The sequence below is a fragment of the Macrotis lagotis genome, chromosome 2 (assembly GCF_037893015.1).
Source record: "Macrotis lagotis isolate mMagLag1 chromosome 2, bilby.v1.9.chrom.fasta, whole genome shotgun sequence".
Classification (NCBI taxonomy): domain Eukaryota; kingdom Metazoa; phylum Chordata; class Mammalia; order Peramelemorphia; family Peramelidae; genus Macrotis; species Macrotis lagotis.
Window position 1 is genome coordinate 185698892 of NC_133659.1, and position 25029 is coordinate 185723920.

The 25029-nt window shown below is 48.0% G+C and overlaps 2 protein-coding genes and 1 long non-coding RNA gene across 7 annotated transcripts; 1 reads left to right on the forward strand and 2 right to left on the reverse strand.

Annotated features, from left to right (window-relative positions):
• Positions 1-357: 357 nt before the first annotated feature.
• On the reverse strand, positions 358-16109 carry WNK4 (WNK lysine deficient protein kinase 4). Of its 5 annotated transcripts, XM_074223828.1 has the most exons (19): positions 15320-16109; positions 13363-13535; positions 12913-13133; positions 12373-12530; positions 11884-11972; positions 11547-11763; positions 10624-10888; positions 10212-10333; positions 9874-9932; positions 9637-9754; positions 9273-9389; positions 3419-3556; positions 3190-3244; positions 2329-3032; positions 2192-2249; positions 1674-2091; positions 1329-1528; positions 1085-1182; positions 883-972 (listed from the first exon to the last, which is right to left on the reverse strand). In XM_074223828.1, exons 1-19 carry the CDS (start codon positions 15932-15934, stop codon positions 970-972), a joined length of 3828 nt encoding a protein of 1275 aa, XP_074079929.1. In that variant the 5' UTR covers positions 15935-16109; the 3' UTR covers positions 883-969. The 5 variants fall into 5 exon arrangements, with proteins under 5 accessions (XP_074079930.1, XP_074079929.1, XP_074079928.1 ...); XM_074223829.1 differs by lacking the exon at positions 1085-1182 and having other exon boundaries at positions 358-972; XM_074223827.1 differs by lacking the exon at positions 883-972 and having other exon boundaries at positions 991-1182; positions 3190-3241.
• Positions 410-12221, forward strand: LOC141513722 (uncharacterized). Its single transcript, XR_012475868.1, has 3 exons — positions 410-2273; positions 10016-10110; positions 11532-12221. It is a non-coding gene; the product is annotated as an uncharacterized LOC141513722 (long non-coding RNA).
• Positions 16110-16277: 168 nt separating the features above from the next.
• VPS25 (vacuolar protein sorting 25 homolog) lies at positions 16278-21530 on the reverse strand. Its single transcript, XM_074223832.1, has 6 exons — positions 21425-21530; positions 20924-21069; positions 20048-20101; positions 19511-19599; positions 18638-18713; positions 16278-17739 (listed from the first exon to the last, which is right to left on the reverse strand). Exons 1-6 carry the CDS (start codon positions 21475-21477, stop codon positions 17627-17629), a joined length of 531 nt encoding a protein of 176 aa, XP_074079933.1. The 5' UTR covers positions 21478-21530; the 3' UTR covers positions 16278-17626.
• Between the last annotated feature and the right edge of the window lie 3499 nt (positions 21531-25029).

A 25029-nucleotide genomic window follows, 5' to 3' on the forward strand; every position in this document is an offset into this window, starting at 1 on the left:
ACTCTCATCTCCAGTTTCCTTCCATTGCCCGCGGCCCTCACAATATCCTTTACCCACCCTTGGATAGAGGGGTGAACGGGGGTCATCCAGCCTTCCTACTTTCAGAGCTTGCCTGTACAGGCCAGGGGTGGGGTCTGGAGGAGAGGTTAGATTGGTGGAGTTGATCATTGACCTTGAAATTAAACTGCTGATGGCATAATGCCAGGAGGCAGGCTGGGTATCCTCCACCTCTGCTCCCCATTGTGAGAAGAAATTTTTTAATTGCCCCCCCCACTAGAGAGGCAGGGCCCCTCCACCTAACCTCTCTCCCCTGCAGGGCTGACAGATGCACAGACTCATTTCCAATATTTTTATTGGCATTTGAACAAGTCTGACATGAGTGTGCCTAGCCTTCAGCTTTTTGGGGGTGGGGGTAGGGGGAGGGTTGGAGAAGAAAGTCCTCCACAAGCAACCTTGTATAGTTTTAGTGGTTGGTGCTTGGATGCCCTAGAGCCCACAGTCTCTTCATTTGCTCTTTTTTGATAATAATTAGCTTTATCTAGTGCTTTAAGGCTTGCAAAATGCTTTACACATTTTGTTTTATTTGATAGGATAAAGATACTCTCCCCTGATTTTCCAACCCTACTCTTGGGTTAGGATAATCATGATAGCTGACAATGATATATTTATATAACACCTTTAAGATTTGCAAAGGATTGTACAGGCATTTCATTTGGTCCTCACAACAACCCTGTGAGGTAGGTACAGCCATTATAGCTATTTTGCAAAAGAGAAAATCGAGGCACAGAAAGTTAAAAGTGACTTGCCCAGGGTCACAGTATCAGAGGGAGGATTCAATTCCAGGTACTTCCTGATAACAGTCTTTTCACTGTTCACTTTTCACTCTCAGCAAGCTGAATTAGGCTGATCAAGAACAAGATCCTGAAGGCACCAACTCTACCCTGGTCCCACATTGCTTCATTTCTGGGCTCACTAAAAGGAAAAGAGAAAAGACTGAACAAACTTAAGAGAGGGAAAATCTCCAGGTAGAAGTTTCCCCCAGTATCTTCCTCCCTTCTGCCCTCAGTCCCTAGCTCCCCCTCACCATCCTGCCAAAATCCCCAGCGAATGTCACCCCCTTGCTTGGTCGCTGTTCTTGAGAGCCAGTGCTGCTGCCACTTAAAGAGTTCCTTCTCATAATGCCTGGAGAAAGGATGGATACTGAGTGAGAGGAACCAGGGAACCAGGAAAGAGTACTGGGGGGGGGGGTCATGCTACTCAAACCAAGGTGGACATTCGTGGCCTGAAAAAAACTGGGAAGTCCTGAAGTAGGATGTGGGGCACCTTACCAGGAGGTGGAGGCTCTGGTCGCTGCAAGCTGTTTCTACGAGAGGCAGGGAAACTGCCCTTGGAGATCCTACGCTGACGGCTAGAGAGCATGGTAGCAGGAGCCACTATGCCTGGTGGCGGTTGCTTCCCTAGCCTGCTGTAGAGGTCCTCAATCTCTTTCTTCTGCATCATCTGCAATGCCTCCACCTCAGACAGGTGTCTGGAACAGTACAAGAGAGTTACTAAGAGGAGGCCCAAGCACTTACACACTAAGTATATACACTTTTTACCCTTTTCCCCACTCCCAGTGCTTTCCTTTAGCCTTCTACCCTCCACCATTCCCCCATCTTTCATTGCCCCCTCACTTCTGGCGAAGATTCTGCAGCTCTGCCCAGATCTCTTCATCCTCCCCGCTGCTCTCTGAGTCCCCGCTGCTCAGACAGAGGTTATTGTTGTATGTGTAGTTCAACCACACTGGGCTGGGCTGGATGAGGCTTGGAGGAGGGGGACTGGTGCCCATCCATGGCTCCCTCTCCTCTTCCCCATCTTCCCCGTCAGCTCCAAGCCCCAGACCCTCTGCTGCCCGATCACTCTCAGCTAGAGCCTCCCCAGTTTCGGGCCCTCCTCCAGCACTGTCCTCTGTGTCTGAACTCTCATGGGCCAACAGCGGGGTGGAAGGTTCTGGGGAACCCGCAGATGGAGCTGTTGGCTGTTGGAGAAGGGGTTCAGTTGGCTCCTTTGATGAAGTCACTTGGAAACGCCCAACAAGTTGTGGCTTCCCTTCTGTTGTGATCGGGGAAACCCCAGAAAGGAAAAATATCAGAGATTAGATATTTGTCAAGAGACTAAGCTGTGCAAAGTCATTAGAGATTAGAGGCCTCACCTTCTGTGATGGGTGAAAGCCTGGCTTCAACCTGAAGAGACTGAGAATCGGAGGTGGCCTAAAAAGATTGGGCCAATAAGAGGCAAGTCATAATTAAGGTCGCCAACACTCCCCTCAGTGCTCCCTTCTGTACTCACCTCACTTTGTTCCTCAGCTTTGGATAGTGGAGGATTCTCTAAATCAAATGGTCCAGGGTGGGCTGGGGGACTTGGTGGAGGGGCTGGAGGGCTTGGAGGTCGGGGAAGGAGCTCAGGTTGAGGGGTGAGCAGGGACTGAGCCACAGTCATCACAGCCAGAGAGAAGGCACCAGCCAGAGAAAGGAGGGGAGTAGAAGGGGGTGGGGGAATAGAAGGTGATGGACTTGGAGGAAAGGAAGAAGTACTGAGTGTGAACTGGGAGCAAGTAGTGGGAAATGGAGGTGGAGAACTGGGCAGAAATGAAGTGCTTGGAGGGAAGTGGGAGGATATGATGGGAGATTGGGGAGAATTAGGGGAGAATGGGTGTGGAGAAGTAGGAGGAAAGGAAGTGGGGCTTGGGAGAATTTGGGAGGATGGAATGGAGAACTGGGAGAGGCTAGAGGGAAATGGGGATGGAGAACTAAAGAGGAAAGGAGAGAGACTTGGGAGCTGGGAAGATGTGATAGGGAACTGAGGACTAGAAGGAAGCTGAGAGGGAGGCAAAGGATATGGGGAGGAAGTGATAGGTAAATGGGGGGGTGTGATGGGGAAGGAAGGACCTGGAGTAAAGGGAGTCCCAGGAGACAGGGGGTACCCTGGTGACAAGGGGGAGGAAGGAAAGGATGTCCAGTTTCTCTCTTCCAGAGAGGTACTGTTCTTGTTCTCTGCAAGGGAGAAGGGGAGTACTGAGACTGCAGCCTTTACCCCCAGGCCTCCCTTCCACCACAGACTCGGGTTAAGTCACCTTCCCAAAGCAATCCCTTGAGACACCCCTTCCTTCTCTAGGGAGTGGCAAGGGCAGAGGGAAGACTCAGTACATACCACTGACTGGGAGTGAGAGGGGGCCAGGGAGAGCCGGTAGCATGGGCTCCTCCTGCTGGAAACAGGGAGCTCAGGTTACAAAGTAGAAGGTCTCCAGGCTTTGAAATTGGGGGCTCAAGGGGACAGGGGCTTGTGAGGTGAAGGGTTGGAGGTTGTAAAGTATCTTTGAGTGAGTAGGATAAGAGGAGGGGAATAAGGTTTCTATTATGGATGTAGCAAGAAATCTGACCTGGGGAGTTGGGGCATCTCCAGTAGCTCCCACAGGGCCCCCTTCTCTCCTTAATAAGGTCTCCACACGCTGAATAATTTCCCGAATCCGACCCAGAAATCCATTCTGCTCAGATGGCAGAATGAACTCATTATATACCTGGGGAGATTCAATAGGTTAGAGTGTGGGATCAGTTCCTCCCTCTCTCCTTCAACAAAAAAATATTCTATACTTGAACTTCTCCAAATTTCAGATTCATAAATATCTGGGTGGAACTGGAAAGAGCCTGATGGGAGTGGGACATTATTACTTATACTCTCAATAACTAACCCTTTCTCTGATCTCTAGAACAAATACCATTCCCCATTCCAAGATCCCCAGTCTTGCTCCCCTTCACATCCCTTCCCCACTCATATCACTTTTCTTTAGTCAAACTTCAATATGATGAAGAATGATGGAATCAGAGGCTGTAAGTTCAAATAGTTGCTCAATTACTATCTGATCAGAGACTAGCCTTTCTGTTTCTGATAGGGTTGGACCAGATAACCTTTCCATTATAAAGTCTATGACCCTATGAACTGATAGCTAATAGCTACAATCTCATGAATAGTTGTAATACTGTTTATTAATTATCATTTCTTTGTTTTTTCAAGATTTGCAAAACCCTTTATATTCATCATCTTGTCGATTCCCATAACAATCTGAGATACAGGGGCAGCTAGGTGGCGTAGTGCATAAAGCAGAGGCCCTGGAGTCAGGAGTACCTAGGTTCAAATCTGGTCTCAGACACTTAATAAATCACCTAGCTGTGTGGCCTTGGGCAAGCCACTTAACCCCATTTGCCTTGCAAAAAAACAAAACAAAACCTAAAAAAAAAAATCTGAGTTACACCCTACAGTTATTGGATGACGAAATGAAGATTCTCTACTCACATAGCCACCACTTCTCACTTTTACTATTGAAATAACTTCCTAATTGTTCTCCCTGCCTAAACTCTCTCTTCTTTCTGATCCATCCTCCACAAAGAATACAAAAAAGATATTCCTAAAGCACAAATCTTACCACTTTACTCCAGTGATTCCTCACTACCTTTTTTTGGTCATTGTATTCCCAGTGTTTGGCACTGACATCATAAAATATGATTCATTGATTGATGAACAGTTAGGTGGGGAAGTGGATAGAGTGCTACTCTTGAAGTCAATAAGACCCAAGTTTAAATCTGACATAGGTATGATCCTGTGCAAGTCCCATAACCTTGTTTGTCTCAGTTTCCTCATCTGTAAAATGAGTTGGAAAAGGAATTGGTGAACCACTCTAGTATCTTTGCCAAGAAAATCCCACATATGGTCATGGAGAGTCAGATATGACTGAAAAGACTCAACAACAAAATTGATTGATTGAAATGACTTGCCTATGGTCACAATTGTTTCTACCACCCCACACTATCTACATGCTGTTTTTTTTACAAGGCATCATCCTGATATTACTTCCAAGTATAGTACTACTGTCTTTTCCACCAGTCTTATTCTGTTAGAAGATGCTGGTACTAGATGAGGGGACAGTTTAGAGAAGCACAAGATTATAAGACACACCCACACAAAAAGACAACCACTACAGAATGCAGGCAATGTATCAAGGGTGCATTTGAAAGATCCTGGTAATGAGGTCTGTGGGACCCTAAAGGAGTCAAGGCTGAGATTAGAATTCATAGCATTTTAAATCAATCTGGAAAGATGCGTCAGATCTGGATGGATGAATTCACCCACTCATTCCTCTGGATAGGTGGAAAGGAGAAAGGAGGGCTTTCTACTTGGCAATGACATCATGAGTGCAGTTGGGAACTCACATGGCCAATTCAGGGAATTGGCCCAGTCTGGCTGTACTACAGAATACGTGGAAAGGAGGAAATAGTAAAAGAGAAGACTGGAAAGAAAGGTTGGGGCCAGATGGTGTAGAGCCCTGAATATCTGCGGGAGGGAATGCCTTTTATCATGCAAGAAGTCAAGGGCCCTAAAAGAGTTTTGAGAGGGAAGGGATGGGGGTGGGTGGGTAATGATAGAATGTTTCAGGAAGTATTTTCATTGCCAGGCTCCTCAATTGAGTGCTCTAGCCTCACTGCCAAGCAATCTGACTTTCACTCCACTCCTACCCCCAACACTGCAGAAACTGCTATCTGTAAGTCTGTCAATGACTTTCCAAGGAAATCCAAAAAATCTTTTCTCAGTCCTCAGCCCACTCAATCTACAGCCTTTCACACCCTTGGCCACCTAAGCTTCCTGGACACTTTCTCCTTTGGGTTCTATGGCATTGGCCCCTTCAAGTTTTCCTGCCTCTTGAACCACTCCTGGTCTATTTCCTTCAATGATTTCTCTTCCAATTTCCAGACTACTGATGTCTTCCAAGACTCAGTTCTTGGCTCTCTGCTCCTCTTCCTCAACACTTTGCCTCTTGTCCATTTGCAAAAGCTTTAACTATTACTTTGCTTTGAATGAGTCTCACTAAATTTCCATCCCCAGATTCTTGCTGTTCAAAGATACTGTTTCCTCAAATGTAATGCATGCTTAATTGAATGAGTTCATCACAGAACTGGAAGGAAATTTGGGGCCCATCTAATCAACCCCTTCATTTTACAGTTGAGGAGTCTGAGGTTCAGAGAGCTGAAATGACTTGTCCATGGTTCACAGAGGCAATAAGGACTAGAGCCTGGATTCAAAACCAGATCTCCCATCTTCCATAGATGAATATAGATAGGTAGACAGAACATTTATTAAATGCTTACTGTGTACTAAACAATATGCTAGGCTCCAAATCCAGTATTCTTTCTACTATTCAACAAGATAGAGAAGTTAGAGTGTGCTTTAGAGTCAGGGAGATAGATTCAAATCCTGGCTTCTGATACTGCCTTTATGTCCTTGGATAAGTCACTTACATTCTCAGTGCCCTAGGAACTCTGTAGGCTTTTCAGTGTCAAAGAAGATGCTGGCTTACATTGGTAGGGGATATTTTTCCATCCAAGAGTTCTCTTTTCCTTTTTTTTGTATATTTGTATATACTTGTCCAAGTTCATGCAGCTAAGTGAGTATTAAGGGTCTGAGGCTGGATTTGAATTTAGGTCCTCCTAAATTCCAGGGTTGGTGCTCTATCCACTGTGCTACCTAGCTGCCCCAACTTCTCTTTTTCAATGAAATTATAGGTCTAGTCTGTCCCTACACTCTTTCCACTACACAACACTGCTTCTCAACCTTCTCCCTGGGGATTCCATTTCTATTCTTTTAATGATAGCTGTCTTATTCCAATCCCTTGGGCTAGAAATTCTAATCCTTGACTCTTCCCCATTTTTGTACCTAATATTTAACATATATGTATGTACATAGGCCATACATATGTGTATATATATATTATATATATATATATTTAAATGTGTCTAACCATCTACCCATCTTTCTCTCTCTCTCTCTCTCTCTCTCTCTCTCTCTCTCTCTCTCTCTCTCTCTCTCTCTCCTCTTTTCTCTCAAACTCCCTTCCTCATTCCCCTCCCCTGTGCACAAAGAACTATATTCAAATTATCACTGGACTCAATTGGCCTTGAGTTCTACCAGTTCTTTTCAAATGTCCTTGAAAATTAAACTCTTCTCATCTCATGCCTGGCTATTGCAGCAGCTCTTAGCTAAGCTCTCTGCCACTGGTCTATTTTTCTCTCCTAATAAATTCCACACACAGCTAGCATACTAAACTCCCTAAAATATTACTTCTAGGATCTACTTTCATATTCAGGAATCTGTAGTAGTTCCCTATTGATGATTATATCAATATATAAATTCCAAAGCTCTCTGCCTGGCTTTTAAGACCTACTATAACTTGACCTTGATTTGCCTATATGCTATTTAATAAAATATCCCAACAGGAACTTTCCCTTTAGTCCTAATTTCTTCCTGCCCCCAAGACATGAACACAGCCCATGCTTTTTTTTTTTTTTTAGTTTTTGCAAGGCAAATGGGGTGAAGTGGCTTGCCCAAGGCCACACAGCTAGGTAATTATTAAGTGTCTGAGGTCAAATTTGAACTCAGGTACTCCTGACTCCAGGGCCAGTGCTATATCCACTGTGTCACCTAGCCGCCCCTACACAGCCCATGCTTAACTTCTATCTCTGTATCTTTGCTTGACAATTCTAGTTGGATTGCTCTTTCCTTGACTCCCACTCTCCTTCCCCTAAACAAATCTAGCAAAATATTTTGAGTCTTAATCCCTCCCCTTCTCTGTCTTTTCTTCTTTCTTCTCTGAATTACCACACCACAATCTACACAAAATGACTCAGATTTGCTAAGTCTAAATAGATTTGGACTAATTCTTTTTGTAATGGTTTATATTTAAGGCAGCTAGGGGATACAGTTGATATAGAAGGCTGGGCCGGGGAGTCAGGAAGACTAGTTGTGTGAACTCAGTCAAGTCACTTAACCTTTGTTTGCCTCAGCTTTCTCATCTGTAAAATGGGGATAATAACAACTTACCTAGCAGGTTTGTTATAAGGATCAAATAAAAGGATATTGCTAGGCCCACAGCCAGGAGCTGTGTAAATGATTATTCTCTTCTTTTTATATGTTTTAGCCCCCCTTTTTCCTAAATTAGAATGTAAAATCTTTAGGACAGAGATCATGGCCCATATTTCTTCTACATGGCCCACATCACTGAATACAATAGAATTCTGAGTGCTCTAATTCATGGAGAATTTGTTATTGACTGATCAGTTTAAGTCCAAGCTCCTGAGTCTGGCACCCCTGATCCTAAATTAACCTCAACGTTATTTTCCACTATTGGCTAATATCAACCCTTCTGCTACAGTTAAGACAGTCTCTCTCTTTTTTTTCAAGGCAATAGGGTTAAGTGACTTGCCCAAGGTCACACAGCTAGGTAATTATTATTAAGTTTTTGAGGCCAGATTTGAACTCAGGTCCTCCTGACTTCAGGGCTGGTGCTCTATCCACTGTACCACATACCTGCTCCAAGCCAGTCTCTTTACCATCCTTTATATCTGCCTTTACTTTTTCATTTTTTGTTTTGTTTTTTGGCAAGGCATTGGGGTTAAGTGACTTGCCCAAGGTCACATAGCTAGTAAGTATTAACTATGTAAGGCTTGATTTGAATTCAGGTCTATCTTGACTCCAGGGCTGGTGCTCTAACTACTGCACCACTTAGCTGCTCCCTCATATCTGCCTTATTAATGTTGTTCCCCCTTCCTCTTAAGCAATACATATGCAAAAGGAATAAAAGCAACTTTCTCTCTCCCAGGACTTAGCCTAAGCTTTACACACAGAAAGTCCTTAATAAATGCTTGTTGAATTAAATGGAAAGCTAGCCTTTACTATAAAATTCATCATTGATTAAATCAATTGATTAGACCAATCTAGAGTTGAAAGGGACCTCAGAGGTCATTTGGCTCAACCTGATTTTAGTGATAAGGTCAAGTGATTTACCTGAGGTCACACAGAGTATTGTGCATTGGAGGTGAGACTTGGACTGGGTCCTCTGACTCCCAGTACTTAGCACAGTGCCTGTACACAATAAGGTGTTTAATGTTTATTCACTGACTGACTCACTCCAGAACAAGGGCTCCTTCCACTGCCCCTTTCCACTTCCACTACCTTTCCATCTCTTTAAACTCTGACATTTTAGCAACTTGCCTGGATCTTGCCTTATGTTTTTCCCTTGTTTTATGATTTAAGTGATTTTTTTTCCCCCTAAATGGCCTTCAAGGCCAGGAACCATGCCTTCTACTTCTTTGTAATTGCCCACTATCCTGCAATAGTGCTGGGGGCCATTACTATGGAGAGATCCATCCTGAGCCCAGTCATGAAAACCTCTTTCCCTTCTTCCTAACCATGGCAGCTGCGATCTCCTCAGGACTGTCTCCATCCAAGTCGAATCGGAAGGTCACCATCTTGCTGTTGTGTGTCTGCAACTGACACTCAACGACTCGATCATTCTGGTCTGACACCTTTGGATACAGAGTCAGTGTAGGACAGAGGTCATTGCCCTAGCTCCTCAGTGATAGTGACTGAACTTGGGGGAAAAGGACAGGTCACATCATAAAATCAGATCACAGAAAACAATGGGGGATAGGTCCTCAATTCCTTCTATAATCTCGGTTCCCAGTGCCTTCCCACTCCATCCCTCTCATTGCTCCATTCTGGTCCTTCCCATGTGGTTCCCAGAGTCCAACTGCCCCGTCACCCCTTTCTCACACTGGTGACACGTAGGCGGGATCGAGGTCTACGCTTTGGGCTTCTCCCAGGGGGTCTCCTCATTCTTCCTGGCCCTTCTCCTACATCACTGAGTCCTGACGCTGCATCTGAAGTGTAGCTGGAGAGAGGGCAGGTAATCGAAGAAGGAAGAAGAAAACTGTGAGTACACTGATTCCCAATTCCCTTCTCCCGGTCACATCCCAACCTCTATTCCATCCACTCTAGCCCAGAACATACCTATCCCCAGGAGAGAAGTCACTGGCTGGACCAGATCGGGGAATAGATAAGGCAAAGGCCTGAAAGAAGATAAAAGTATATGGGATCAGAAGAAACTGGATAGACCTTTTCCTCTCTAACATTCTGTGATTCTGGGTTTTAGGAGTCACAGTCAAGGATTCTGACATCCTAGGAAATTGGGAACCAATGAAGTCGAGGGTGGTGAAGTTCCAAGGAGGTATAGCCAAGAATCATCAGGTAAGAGAGAACAATTAGATTGATGGGGTTATGAGTCACATGAAGATGAGTCAGAGACTTAAACCTCTAGCATCCCCTTCCCCCAATTTAGCATTTCTCACAGAAGGCAGGCAGATCTGGGGATCAGCAGGGCTAGATGGTTCCCTTCCAGGGGGCTGGAGGACTGGGTCTGAAGTTTCAATGAAGCCAGAGGAGCTTACATAGCCATCAGTCTCACAATCCGCTGCAGGAGAGAGGTGAAAGGAGAGGAAATCAGGAGGGGCCAAGTGAAAGGTGCTGGTCAGGGAAGGAGTATACTTGAGTGGTAAAAGGCTCCAAATTCAGTTCCATTTTTTCCTTCCCAGAGACAAACATAGGATTAGAAGGGGGAAAGAATCTCTCCCACCCAGGTGGGAGTTCCAGAGAGGAGTTATGAAGTGTTACAAATCCAGCCCCAAGGATTTTGATCCAAGGGATCAAATCAAGGGATGGAAAGAGGGGGCTGCCCAGTGCCAGGGATCGGGGATGACGTACAAGTCGTAGAGGAGTAGCTGGCATGGCGGAAAATGAATGGCTGGTGCTGATCTGCCTCTGGTTCTTCAGGTTCAGGTGGGAAGGGAGTTTCTGGACCAGGAACTGTGGAGGCAACCACTGGAGGTGGTCCTGGGGGTGGTGGAAGGGTCTCTGTCTCCCGAGCTCTTCGGAGCTTCTCCCTTTTTCGTTGAATGGCAGCAACCCTTTCTCTAACAGCTCTAGCTACTGGCTGGTAATCTGCTTCACAGACTAGTCCCAGGGCCACCTGATGGGGAGGAAAATAACAATACAGACAGAGACAGGGACAGGTTTACATACACAGATAGTTAGAAACAGAAACATAGACCTCTAGCTATTATTCCTTAGAAGCAGATATTCAGGTTGTATACATTTCTGATTACACTTGATGTAGAAGAGACTAGGGGCAGAGGATGGAGGGAAGTGTAATAAGTTTGATTTTTAGGCCCAATAATCTGATAGAGAAACATTTTATGCTTGTGTTGAAATAAATGCTGTTACTATATATTTAACAGCATAAAAAGAACAAAAAAAGGAAATGCATGAGAACACCCAGATCTCTCAATTTTAATTTCCCTACCAATGATTCAATCTTAATTGAGTGTGGGAAAAGCATATTATTCAAGCCAAATAAAGTGCTTTGATTCCCCTTAAACCTGGGCTTTTCTGAAATTACTGTCATTTACTTTTCCCCAGCTTCCCTTCCTTTATGGATTGGAACCAATTTGCTTTCTGCTCTTCCCCTCCCTATATACCATTATCCACATTTTCTTTCTTTCTCTCTCCACCTCGCTCCTCCTTCCATATAGTAATATACCACCCCCTTTCCTCCCCCCCCCCCCCCCCCCCCCCCCGCCCCTTAACACATAACTCCTCCTTTGACTTTTAAGGTCCATTCCTCTCACCATTTCCTGGGCCACCTCCTCAGCCGCATCTCGACCCAGTTGAAATAGAAATTCGATGGCCTGGTTATCTCGAGGACGGCCAACCCTCCTGGCATCTTCCATTCGAAGCCACAACTTCAGTCCCTGCTTTTCCCCATCATCCTCCTCTGCCAGTTCCACATGCACACCTCGCTCTTCTCGAAAGAAGGCATGTGCCAGGAGATCCTGGATGGTGAACCTAGAAATGGGCAGAATAGAATTAACCCAGAATCAATACAGTGTCCCCCTTTCTTGCCCCCACCCCCACCATTCCAAACTTCATTTCCCGCCCTCAATATCTCACATTCCCAGCCCCCACCTCTCATTCTTATCCGTTCGGATACAGCCTTCAATAATCTCCTTCAGTTCTGGTACCTTCACTTTGTGAAAACTATTGGGTTTTGTTCCCTGGGCAGAAGAAAGAAGAGAAAGGAGCTAGACTTAGTGGGTACAACCTCAGAGTCAGACATAATATCTATTTGAGTTTTCTTGGCATTTTTTCTCCACCTCATTTACGGATGAGTAAACTGGATAAAGTGACTTGCATACAGCTATGTGTCTGAGTGAATTTGAACTCAGATTCTCCTGACTCCTATCCACTACACCACCTAGTTGCCCTCCCCATCTCCCAAATTTGCCTCAAATTGCAGAATCGAAGACCTGACAATAAAGGTTAGAACCCTTTGTCTTCCCAGGAAAAAAAGTATTTCTTTGTCCAGGTATATGTATTAAAAATGAGGTAGCAAAGGAGGCTGGGATGAAGCACTGGATTCCCCAATCGGGAGATTCTTTCCTCCCAATTCCTCACCGAAGTGACCTTGCGATAGATTTGGGCAGCATTCTGGCACTCAGAGTAGGGGTACTCAGAAGTGGCCATCTCCAACATACACATGCCAAACGCATACACATCCACTGCCTCATCGTATTTCTCCTCGTACATCTCAGGTGCCATGAACTCCGGGGTCCCTAAGTGAGGGCAAAATTGGGGTCAACCAGCGGTTCCTTTTCTCTCCATGACCCACTAATAGAGGGGCTTCAAGCAGAGCCAGAACTAGGTTGGGTGGACTGGAATGGAAGCATGTTGGAAGTGAGAAGGGAAGACCGATTGGCCATATCTGTCTCAGGGCTGGATTGATTTTTGCCTTGCTTTTGATATCGGGGATTTTGATTCTTTCTGAATTTGGTCCCACTTTCAAAGGAGTTCCAAGGAGCCTTTCAACCCCTCAGATCTCAAAGTTTCCCGGGGTTGGGGCATTCTGGGGCTGCTCCAGTCTTTTCTAACTCTAGAGAGGGGATGTGGGAATCGAGGTCGGGAAGAGTCAGGGTAAAAGGGAGTGTGGGAGCACACCGATGACACTCTTGGCAAAGGAGGTCCGCTTCAGAGTGGCCAGGCCAAGATCTCCGATCTTGACTGAGCCAGTGGGACCCGTAATAAAGACGTTATCGCATTTGAGATCCCGGTGCAAGATAGGGGGGTCCCGGGAGTGCAGAAAGTGCAGCCCACGGAGAATCTGTCGGCTCCAGCGTTGAAGCACCCGAGGCTTCATTTCCCGAAATCGCCTCAGGTATCTGGGAGGAGAAAAGAGGGCCATGAGCTTGATGATAGGAGAGTATAGTTAAGGGTATGAGACTGGAGCCTCAGGCCTTGGGGAGGTCTTTCTGGGCTCCTCCATCTCCTCCCCGGGCGTTTCTGAGCATTCTTATCCTTGGCTACTTCTCCCCACTCCCATCATTTCCCATGCGCTTTCGCCTCCATGCGCTGCCCTGTGCCCCGATTGCCCAGGGTCCCAGAACTCACGTCTTGAGCGTGCCCGAAGTCATAAGTTCTGTGACTAGTACGATGCAGACTTGACCCTTCAGCACAGATTTCCACGAGTCGTAGAAGCGGACGATATTCGGGTGCTGCAGCCCTTTCAACATCTCTACCTCTTCGGAGAAACGCTGTCTCTCTGCCCGAGACAGTTTCCGAGTCTGGGGGACAGGGAGGGGAAGTGAACGGCATTGGAAATCCAGTGGTCGGGGGTGTCCCTCTGACTCCAAGAATGCCCGAATAAGGGGTGATAACTAAATGTGGGGTTGTCTTCGAAGCAAGAGGGAGGGGGAGGCCAATAAAGGAACAGAATGGGGGAGTCTGTAAGGGATGGGACTTGAGGGGGCAGGTCTGGAGACTCCCGGAGGTCTGGGCCCTGGGGTGGGGAGGGGGCTGGGTTGGGGGCGGGTGGGGCTTTTGCCCAATCAGCTCCCGGGTCTCGGCCCCACCCGGCCCTCCCTCTGCCGCTCTGGCTCCAAGGACGCACCCGACTCCGTACTCGGACCCCCACAGACGAACACAAGCGCCTTTATGTGGCACGGTCCAGGGGCCTAGAGTTCAATGCTGTCTTTGTGCCCGACTCCGGTGGTGGGAGTGGGAGGGGGGCAACCTGAGGCCCGAGGGGGAACCGGAGGGGAAGCACATTGGAGGAAAAGTGGGAAAGGAGAGAAGGGCAGAGGAGGAAAGGTAGGAGAAGAAGAGCAACTAGACTAGTCAAAGTAGGACTATAGAGAACTGCGAAGATCTGGACTAGGTTTCTTGGAGCCTGAGCCCTTACTTCTCCCCCCGACTTACCCTCCACCATTCGCCCCGGCCCCAGTTTCTCCACCCTCATCTCCACCCCCCTCAATTTGGCCGTCTCTCTTCTCCTGGCACTGGTCCCAGGGCGCGGCGTTGGCAGGAGTGAGGGACCATCCTGGTGCCAGGACCCGAGGGGAGGGACCCTTCCCTCAAGTCTCACTGAAGGACTTGGGGGCTAAACAGACTTTCTCAGGACCCAGAGCTGGGAACTACAGCAGATCCTATTCTTCAAGTGGGAAGTGGGACTAGGGAAGGAGGGAGACGTGAACGACTTCATGCGCCTTCCAGCACTCACACCTGAGGGCTGGGGACGACAGTGGGGCGAAGAAAGAATTGAGGAATCAGGTGTCCCGACGCCCAACTCAGGACATAGGATCCCGGTTTCTCTCTTTCTTGCCAAAGTCTCCAAGAATCTTTTGGGGGCGCTTCCCTGAGTCCATGCTGCTACAGAAGCAGTCTTGGGGTGACGCGTTCTAGGGTTTCCCATATAGTCCCTCTTTTACTTCACTAGCCTGAAACACCCTCCAAACCTAGAAAGATGGGTGTTTCTGTGGTCCCAACTATATCCTGAGCTGAGAACACCCATTCCTAGGGACTTGGCTTCTCTCTCTGCATCCATGACCTCCAGTGACCTCTAGGAAAAGCGCTGAGGAGAAGGGATCCAGGACTGTTCTCCCTTTGGATCTTTGGTTAGAATGATAGGGAGAGTAAGCAAATAACCTCCGGGGTCAGTCCCAACCCGCTGTGTCCTGATAGGTCTGGTCAGGGAATGAGGGAATGAGGGAACAAACCTCTCCTTTCCTCCTGAACTGAGGCTGAGGTGGTAATCAGGGGGATCCTGCTAAGGGACCTGCAGACCTCACTACGTTACCCGTTTTTATTTCTCAGTGGGATTCTCTGTGGTCTGCCTAGAGTTATCGGACCAGCACAGCACCCTCAGCGCTGACCATTTGGGACATGTGGGGAGGAAGATAGAGGCAGGGGCACAAACTTGGGATCCTGCCTGCTGCGTTCCCTCGATCCGGGATTTTTCTTGCAAGAAGATTCCACGGTGGGGGGGGGGGGTGTCCCCGGATTGGGTGTGATTTGTATCTTGCTCTAGACTCTGCCACCACTCAAGTGCCACCTCCACCCCCACTCTCACCTGCAGTTCACACCAAGCGACCTCCACCGTAGTATCCGTGTCCAAGCCCCTGTAGACAGTCTTAAAGGAACCACGTCCAATCTCGATGTCGAACTTAAGATAGCGGCCGTCCGGGGACGTGGCCACAGCCTGCGTCTCCGTATCCTCCTTCTCCTCTAGCTCCCGTAGCCTCTCAGGCGCCACCCCACTGGGGCTCTGCAGCATCTCCCCGTAACCCAGGCCACCCCCAGACCCTGGGAGTTCCGGACGCCCTGGATCCCCCGGCTTTCCTGCAGGACTCCCGCTCGGTGCGCCCTCCGCCTGCTCCTCGGAGCTTGGCTGTAAGGACTTGGGGGAGCCCGGGCTGCTTAAATCCGGAGGGCCGGGGGGATCAGGGAGGGGCGGGGCGGGCTCAGACCAAGTGCTTAGGAGCCCCAGATCCACCGAACTGCGGCGGCTGAAACGCGTGGAGCGTGGTCGCAGCTCCCCCTTTCCCGAGAAGCGACGCATCCGCCGGGGTACTGGGCCGAGGCGGGGAGCCCCGGCAGGAGCGGGAGGCGGCGGGGACCTCAAGGCCAGGTCCGCCTCGGTCTGAGACATCGAAACAGGAGGCTCCGGAGCGGGGGAAGCCAGCATGAGGAAGGAGAGGCCGGATGGCACTGGCGGCCAGGAGTCCACCGTATCAGGACTGAGCTTCGGGCTCTGGGTCTAGAGAACTGCGCTAGCTGGGAAGAGTCTCACAGGTTTGGGCTCAAGCCCCGGCCCCCAGCTCTCCTGCTCCCAAGCTCCGCCCCTCCACTCTGGCCCTGCCCACAGGCCCCTCGGTTGGGGGGCCCCCTCCCCAGCCCCCGCCTATTCTCCACCCCCCTCCCGCCCACCTCTGACCACCCCTTCGGGGTGTCTGTGCTCTCACGTTCCCCCAGCGCGAGCCAGGAAGGGCTTAGTTATTGATGCTGCTAAACCTGCTTCATCTCAGACTCCACCCCCAAAGACCCGCTCCGTCTCGCGTCTCCTCCCCCGGCTCCCCAACAAGTAAACCGGTTGGGAAGAGAGGCTCTTCTCTGCAATACAAGGGTCTAGCCTCCGGGCAGGAGGAGGAGGAGAGGAAATGTGAGCGGCGCTCGGTTCCAGCCGCCTGCTCACCCTCGATAAGGCAGCCCCACCCCCGTCCACTAATGGCCCGAGTAGTTCCAGCGGCTAAGCAAAGGCAGAGGGCACAAGGGCTCCAGAACGCCTGGGTTTCTTTTCCACGATCCCACCCCTTTGGTCACTCAGTTTACTCCAGCGCAGAAGCTGTCTTGTCAAGACACGCCTTTGCCCATCACCCACTTCAGCACTGACAGCTCGGTCTATACGTCAACCCCGGCTCCACGCCCCCAACCAAGGGACCACAACCTGGACCAGTTGGCTATCCTGCAGCCATCTGCGCTTTCCTGTTTGACCACCTCTCCAATAGAGCAAAGTCCAAATCCGCCTTAACCCTTTTGCTTCCGCCTACTAAACAGAGCCCCACCCAATGTTTAGGACCTTAAGGGGAAAAAGGGGGACCGGCTGTCACTGCGCTGTGGCTTGAATCATCAGTCAGTGTTTCTTCAAGTTGCAAGGTGCCTTTTCAAACGCTGACCAAGAAAGCAATAGAAGCTAATCCCCAATGGAAGGGACTAGTATTAATTTGGAGGAAATTGATCCAGAAAATCTCTGTGGAGATTTTAAAGACCAGAGGATATTTTTCTCTTCCCTAACTTACTCATTCACACACCACTCTCACCATCCTCAGTTCCAGTACCCTTCTCCTCCCCACATAAGTCACCTGGACAAAGATACTCAAGAGCTGAACAATCCAGCTTTAATAATGTAGATCAGAGTCATCCCTGGCATTTTGCTACCAGCTCTTCCTCTCTGATCTCCTATTCCTATGTTTCCCCTTGGGCTGCCTGCAGCCAGGTCCTCCAGGTAACCCCTACCCCTCTTTAGAGGATTCAGGATACACCTGAGGGGAGGAGCTAGTAAGGGTTGTGTATTTATAGCTATGTGTGACTATGTTTTATGGGTTTACTGACCCTGGATCAGCCAAAGTCTGGAATGAGAGAATAAGGAGAAACTAGGCACATCTTTTCTCTCTGGGGCTGACCTGAACCCACTCATGGAGCAGAACAGTGGGGTAACAGAGGAATTCTGTTTTTCAAATTCTCCCATGGCTCTCCCAGGCCCTTAACTGGAGGAAAATTAAAAAGTTCCTTTAAGTTACATTTGGGTCTAAAGCTCCAATCTGTGGGGACAGAGCCTATCTCCTTCAGAGAATTGGGGTAGGGGGAGGGAATAGATCCACTAAAAGAACTTGACCCCTCGACCATCGCTGACTGTGATGATCTCAGCCTTGTGTTCCAGTTGTAAGGCCTGCAGAGCTCGAAGAAGTGTGGCCTCATCCAGCCCATGGAACTCTGTGGGGAAAGCAGAATTGTGAGGGAGCCCCTCTGTACAGAAGATCCTACCTCTCCACACAGACATACTAGGAATCTAAAATTATTCTAAAGGTTGGAGGAGAAATGGGTAGGGTCACTACCAGTTCAAGACTGGTACAGGCTGCTGAACTCAGATGTCTGGTGGCCTTGACATTCAGTACCTAGCAGAGGAGGGACAGAGTGAACCCCAATCACTTTGTACCTAAGCAAGAGGAGAGGTTATAGCCTAAGGATATATAGGTCCAGTGTACTATCCAATAGTCAACTTGTCTGGCCATGGAGGACAGATCAGGGAAGAGATGGGCAAGATGACTGGTGATGTAAGGTGCCAAAGGCAAAGCATACAGGTCATGACATGTACACCCCCATATACACCCAGAAGGAGCCTGGTACCTGACAGAACTTTGTGTTTTCCCCAGCCTGGGCAGTTATGTTACCTTGGCCACTATTATTTTGAATTGAGGGTAAAGATAGAAGCAGCAAGCAGGGTTCTGCAACATGGGAGCTGAAGCTAAGAGCTGTTAACTCTGCTACTGATACAGAAGCTGATTCTAGGGAGAAGAGGTGATTCTGAAGAACTGGGTGAAGGACGGGCTTAAAGAGAAAAGGATGGGATGATTCACAAATCAAAAATGAACCCAAATCTTAACAGAAGTCAAAATACCTGAATGAGCTAGGTCCCCTCTTCTCCCAAATTCAACTCAGTTGATGCTAAGCCAGGAGGGGATGAGGAATCTTTATTATCCTTTCTCTCCCTCCCCTCCATTCAGTTTATTCAGTTTTTACAGTTTAGGGGGGGGCAAGAATATGAGATGGATTACAAAACAGGGAATAGAAAATATAGGATTCAAACTGGGGGGAAAATCAAAGGTATTACCCTCATCTTCAGTGTCATCTCCATTGGTTAGTTCATAAAAGGTAAATACAGAGTTGTTCTGGCCACTCTTTGAAACCTGTAGACATAGAAAATGGAGGCTAGATTGGGCCCATGAGAGTTCTTGTGTCTAGAGTCTGGAATTGTTAACTATAGGATGGTCACCTCACTGACTCATTGACCTCACCCCTCTAATCCAGGAATCAGGTAGCAGAGCTGATTTTAGCCTCTGAGGAAGAATGGCTGAGTAGCCACAATCCCTAAGGGAAGCTATATTTACATACATATACAGTATTCAAACCACAACTTCTCACGTACCTAATGAGGGGCCTCTAGTCCTGGCTAGGTCCCTATTCAGGAAAAAGGGTGGGGGCTGGATGTTGTTGTCCATGTTGTATTGCTTCCCTTTTTGGAGGAGTTGGGGTTTGTGGCTGGAAGTTTGAGGAGAGCCCGTTCTTACTCTACAATGGCTCAAAGAAATTCATTGGCTTTCTCTGAGTTTGAGGCAGAGTCAATGAATGTGTGTGTAAGAAGGACTCAAGTTATTTTTATGCTCTTTCCTCATTTATCTCCTGTGGTCAGAGCCTCCGGTCAACAAAGCAGTCTGAGGTTCCCCCACTGTGCTCTGAAAATATGGCCTTGCCCAATCCCTTGGCTCCAGGTGGTGAGAAGGGAAAGAGAAGAAAGCTTTATTCAGCCAGAGAAACTGAGGCATTGGGAAAGGTTTGCCTGAGATGAAGCTTTCTTCTATAACCCATCCCCAATGTGCTTGGTATGGAGATCTGCACAGTGTAGTATGTTTGCACACAAAGAGTTGAACCCTAATTTTCTATCTCCAAAGTGAGCTGTTTTGTCCTGATGTTGGGAGTGTCTCACCCACTGGTAGATAAGCTTCCCCCATTCTTCTGGTCTCCGCCACATGATCAAGAAGCTTGACTTATTCTTATCCAACCACTCCAGGTTCCCTAGAAAGCAATCATGCATGGGAGAGTTGCTAAGTGGGTTAATGAGGTAGAAAAGAGCAGAGGAGGTTTTACTTCCAGGACACTGAAAGATTAACTCCTTCCCATGCCCAAATCCAGTTGGCTCCCATCCCAAATCCAATTGCTTTCACCAAAAAAATGTTCCTGACTTTTGATTCATGCCTTAGTTCCTTTCTTCCCACTTACATACACCAACCAGGTATAAAGAAGATGGGTAAGAAAACTCTACTTTTAGAAGCAGATGGAAGGCTATGAATCAAGGATGCTGCTATTACTATGCCAGTCACCCTGGTAGTGGTGCTCCTCCTGGAGAGGAGCAGTAAAAGAGGCACAAGGATAAAAGAGAAGAGGGAAGACACAAGGGGATCTAGCTATTGGAAGGCAAAACCACCCTGGAAGAGACAGTACAAGGATAAGGCCTGGGACCCACCTTTCTTCCTCAGCTCCTCCAACACAATCTGGATAGATTCCATGGGGAGCTTCCCTGACTCAGGGTTAAGGGAATGACAGAGACATGGAAGTAGAGCAAAATATAAAAATCAAGCCCAACAGAACAAAAGCCCAGTGAGAGGACTAAGCTGAGCTATCACACACAGGATTTAGAATGTCCACATGGGATCTGGAATAGCTTTCTTTGGAGATCGGAGGAAGGGAGAAAGGCTTATATTTATTTTGTACACATTTTATATTTATTTATTTACTTTATCTATGTCCATGTTATTTTTAGGGATGGAATGTAAGCTCTTCAAAGGCCTCTTTCTTTCTCCTACGTCCTACTACTCCTACTCTCTAGCATAGTGACAAGAACAGGCTATAATTTTTTGACCCTTCTTTATCATTTTCTTGAGAAGATGTACCAAAGAATTCAAGGTCTGTCCAAAATGGATCCAGAGCTCTGTGCTGCCATTATGGCCAAAACAGTTTAGTTTCCTTTTCCTGCTAAAGGTTGACTTGTTCCTGAACCTGCTTGTCCTGTATTACTAGGTCAGCTACCCCACCGACACTAAATGGTAAAGATGGAGGATCAGGAAAAAATATCCAACCAAAAACCCTACGCTACTACGCTACTGAGGAGATCACAGAATCTGAGAAACTCCTGAGTTGGAGAGTCTCAGAGGCCCAGTCGTAGTCCAAACACAAGTCTCTCCTACAACATTTCAGAACTAGACAAACAAATATCCAGTCTGGCCCGACATGTCGTATAAATCCGCAACTGGGTCCCAACCTGAGGGGTCTGGAGGGGGAGGTGTCAGTGTAGGTGCGGGGGCAGGAAAGGGGGTGGGTGGGACCCCTTAAGGGAGGATACTCTGAAGCTTGTTGTTGTTGAAAAGTGGACTTTCTTGTGCCTCCATCACCGTCATGCTGGACTGCCGGTGCAGGCGGCAGAAAGACAAGACCAGGGAGCACCAGGCCGCCAGCTGCTTCTGCCGGGTGTCCACATTTGGCTGCAACCTGGAGAGGGGAGACCGGGGGGGGGGGGCAGGAGGATGAAGAGGGACCCGGGCTGGGGAAGCAGCCGGGGCCAGGGCAGGGGGAGGGAGTAGTGGGGGCGGAGGCCCGAGCAGGGCAAGGGGAGGGAGAGGGGAGAGGAGGACCCCATGAAGCCCGGGGAGGGGAGAAGGGCCGGGAACGCCGGGGCCCAGCCAGGGAGTCAGCCGGGTCCTTGTGCCCCCCCCAGGGGCGGAGCGCCCGAATTGTCAGTCCTCCGGCGGCGGCGTGGAGGGGGGCGCAACCTCGGGGAGGGCGTGGGGAGGGGAAGTCCCTCGGAAAGGTGCAAGGGTGGTCCCTGAGCGGGTCCGAGGCTCACGTGAAGAAGGGAGGAAAGCGGTATTGCCACGGCCACTCGAAACTAGTCGCCATCGTCACCCAAGCAAACCGGAAACCGCCGGGAACGGACTTCCGGGTCCCGACGCAGAACTTCCGGAATCGAGCTCGGCCGAAAAGTTCCGGGCGCTGTGTGATCCTCGTGCGCTGGACGGGGCTGAACCACTGAGAGGGGGTGGGGTGGGCGAGCGAGCTCCGGTAGCCGTCGGGGTGCGGAAGAGGCGGCGGGGTCCCGGGGACTGGGGGGCACCCCATTACTAGAAGCCAAGGGGCAGAGCCTCGTGTTCCTGGGAGCCGACCGGGGTTCCCAAACCCTAGAATTGAAAGGGATTCTGTCCCCCGCCCCCCCCACCTCGCCCGAGGTTTTGTAGCCCATTTTACAGATGATTTAACTGAGGCCCAGAAAGATGATTAACCTCTATGGAAAATCCGCCAAGAAAGAGCAAAAAATAAAATAAAAAAAAAAAACCCCTCCAAAAAAAAAAAAACCCCAAACACCCGCCTCTTCCCTCAAAGAGCTCGCAGTCTTATGGGGGAAACAAGCAGCACGCGTCTGTGAGCCCCTTACAGGATCGGCTAAGTCAATCACGAGGGAAGGCACTACCTTGACCCGGACCCACAGGCTGGCCTGGGGGAGTGCAGCCTTCCAGCTTGTCCCTGCAGAGAAGAACGGGCTCCCAGGCTGTTCTCCTTTCACCCTGTTGGCGCCCACGGCATGGTTATTCCCTGACCCAGCTCCCTGGCTCCTCACGCTGGCCTTTCCCCAGCCACCCTACCCCCCACAGCCTTCTCCAGGGCGGCCTTGGCCCTCTTTTCTTCAGCCTCTGCCCTCTCCCTCAGCAGGCTTAGTCACCCCCTGGCTTCAGCTATCTCTGTGCAGTGGACTCCCAGATGACCTCTCCTGAACTCGGGCCTGGTATCGCCCACTGCCCACAGGATATCTCTCCATCTGGATGCCATCGTTTGAAACTAAATTCATTCTTTTTACCCCCAAACCAGCCCCTCTGGACTTTTTACTTTTTGCAAGTGCAACCATTTACCCTGCCGTCCACACTCAAGACCTTGGTGATCATCTCTGGCTCTTTCCCTTCCTTCATTTCTCATATCCAATCATTATCACACCCTGCTGACTCGACTTTTGCAATCTCCTCCATTTGTCCCTTACCCTTTATTCTTTTTTTTTTAGTTTTTGCAAGGCAATGGGGTTAAGTGGCTTGCCCAAGGCCACAGGGCTAGGTAGTTTACCCTTTATTCTTACCACCCTTAGCCTCCCACCAGGCCCTTCCTGCGTACTGCTGTATCACCATAGCCTTCTAAAAGCCTTCTCCATTCTTCCCTCTCCTTCCCTTCCTTTGTCCTTCACACTTCTCTCAGACTAATCTTTCTAATGCTTCTTGGCCCATGTCACTCCTTTGCTAAAGACCTTTCTGTTCACTCTTATCAGCATTTACTGAGCAAACTTTTCCTTAACTTTTCAGCCCCATCTCCTACAACTCTTAACACAAACTCTTCACTCCAATTGAACTGAGCTAGTTTATGTCCTTGTAACACTTTTTCCCCATTGTGTGTGACTTTTTAACATTGTTTCTTCTATGCCTCTAATGCCCTTCAAGGGCAAGGTAACAATGTCTTCTCTTCAAGAGGAATGCTCAGTAGAAAGAACACTCACTGGTTTCTGGTGGCAAAAGACCAAGCTTCAAATCTCACCTTCAGGACTCACTACTTGGGGAACCTGGAACAAGTCTCTTAACCTCCCTTGGCCTCAATTTCTTCTCTAAAATAAGGGTTTCTGAGGTTTCTTCTTTCTCCAGGTCTGTGATTCTTACCCCCAACCTCACTTGCTGAACCTCTTCACACAACTGAAATTTTTTCTCCTCTATTAAGCCTCCCCCAATTCCTTCCAAGCAGAAATTGATTTTCTTTCCTTAGAGCAGTCACAGTACTTTCTTTTTGTTTGTTTAGTTTTTGCAAGGCAATGGGGTTAAGTGGCTTGCCCAAGGCCACACAGCTAGGTAATCATTATGTATCTGAGGTCGGATTTGAACTCAGGTACTCCTGACTCTAGGGCCAGTGCTCTATCCACTGCACCACTTAGCAGCCCAACTCACAGTACTTTCTTAGGCCCTCCCCCCCATTTTGTCCTCTTTCCACTATTAGATTATGATTAAAGCCAAGGATTTTGTCCTATTTATCTATGAATCTCCCCAAAGGCTAGATCAGTGCCTTGCAAACAGAAAAGTGTTTTTTTATTATGTTTATTTGCTCACATCCCCCAAGTTCTCTTCTCTGATCTCTATGCAGTTTACTTCTAAATCTCTATGTCTGACCTCTTCTGAACTCTCATCTGGTATTTCCCACTCCCCACAGGATATCTCCATCTGGATGTCATCTCAAGCTCATTGTTTCTGAAAATAAATGCATACTCTTTATCCTCAAACCAACCCCTCCTGCAAATGCAACAATACACACTCTATCTTCCACGTCCAAGACCTTGGTGTCCTCAAAGGGTATGGTGAGTACAACTTCTGCTTAAGTTCTGGGAAGACCTACCAAGCTGGAGAATGGACTCGATGAGAGACTTTATGTCTGCCACTTGAGCACCAGCCTAGCTAAATTCATCAAGTTTCATCTCTATATTAGCCATAAATTGATGAAGTTTTTGACCATGAATAACTCTCAAAGATTCTCTTTTTCTTTTTTTAATTAAAGATATTATTTGAGTTTTACAATTTTCCCCCAATCTTGCTTCCCTCCCCCACCCCCACCCCACAGATAGCACTCCATCAGTTCTCAAAGACTCTCAACTAAGTTTTAGAGGAGTTATAATCCATGTAGATACAGGGGGTAAACACACTGCAAATAACAAATTTTGTATCTCCCTAAGTGCCTAACACACTGACCTATGTTTTCTGAGTCCTTAAAAAAAATTTCATTGAAATGATTAAGGCTGAGTGTATCCCATGAACATTTATGGGAGAGAATGGGTGTGATGTTTGATATTCGTGTGTACATGTGAGAATAGATAGATATGTACATAGGACAGAACAAACAGATACAAAAAGGTGTCTCCCTGGAAAGTACTTGAAAAACATGATCTGTAATTATGGAAAGAAAAGTTTTGTTCTCAGAAAAGATAGATGGTGGGGAGGCTAGGTAGCGCAGTGGAGAAAGCACCGGCCTTGGAGTCAGGAGTACCTGGGTTCAAATCCATTCTCAGACATTTAATAATTACCTAGCTGTGTGGCCTTGGGCAAGCCACTTAACCCCATTTGCCTTGCAAAAACCTAAAAAAAAAAAAAGATAGATGGGCAGCAGATTTTTAGATCTGTTGGTAAAGGATGACTGTGTCCATGGGGGGAAGAGAGGTTCACAGAAAGAACTATTAGCACTGTAATTAAAGAAGTGGCACAGAGGCAGGTGAAATGTATTTTAAACAATTAATCTGCCATTGTTATTACAGGAGATATTTAAAGAACAGAAGAAATGGCATCAATTGCTGGTTGGTTTATCAATCTGGCTGTAATCTTGATCTATTTAGATGGAACGGATTTTCACAGAACAGAAGTGAGATCTATAATTCAGGAAGGA

Coding starts and splice junctions, on each gene's coding strand:
- WNK4 (XM_074223826.1), bottom strand. CDS start 15,934: ATGCTGGCTTCCCCCGCTCCGGAGCCTCCTGTTTCGATGTCTCAGACC. Junction 3,033..3,189: donor CCTCTCACTCCCAGTCAGTG/GTATGTACTGAG, acceptor TCTCCCTTGCAG/AGAACAAGAACAGTACCTCT. Junction 2,092..2,191: donor GCTTTCACCCATCACAGAAG/GTGAGGCCTCTA, acceptor CGATCACAACAG/AAGGGAAGCCACAACTTGTT.
- VPS25 (XM_074223832.1), bottom strand. CDS start 21,477: ATGGCGACTAGTTTCGAGTGGCCGTGGCAATACCGCTTTCCTCCCTTC. Junction 20,102..20,923: donor CAACAACAACAAGCTTCAGA/GTATCCTCCCTT, acceptor ACCCTGAGTCAG/GGAAGCTCCCCATGGAATCT. Junction 19,600..20,047: donor GGAGGAGCTGAGGAAGAAAG/GTGGGTCCCAGG, acceptor ATTGCTTTCTAG/GGAACCTGGAGTGGTTGGAT.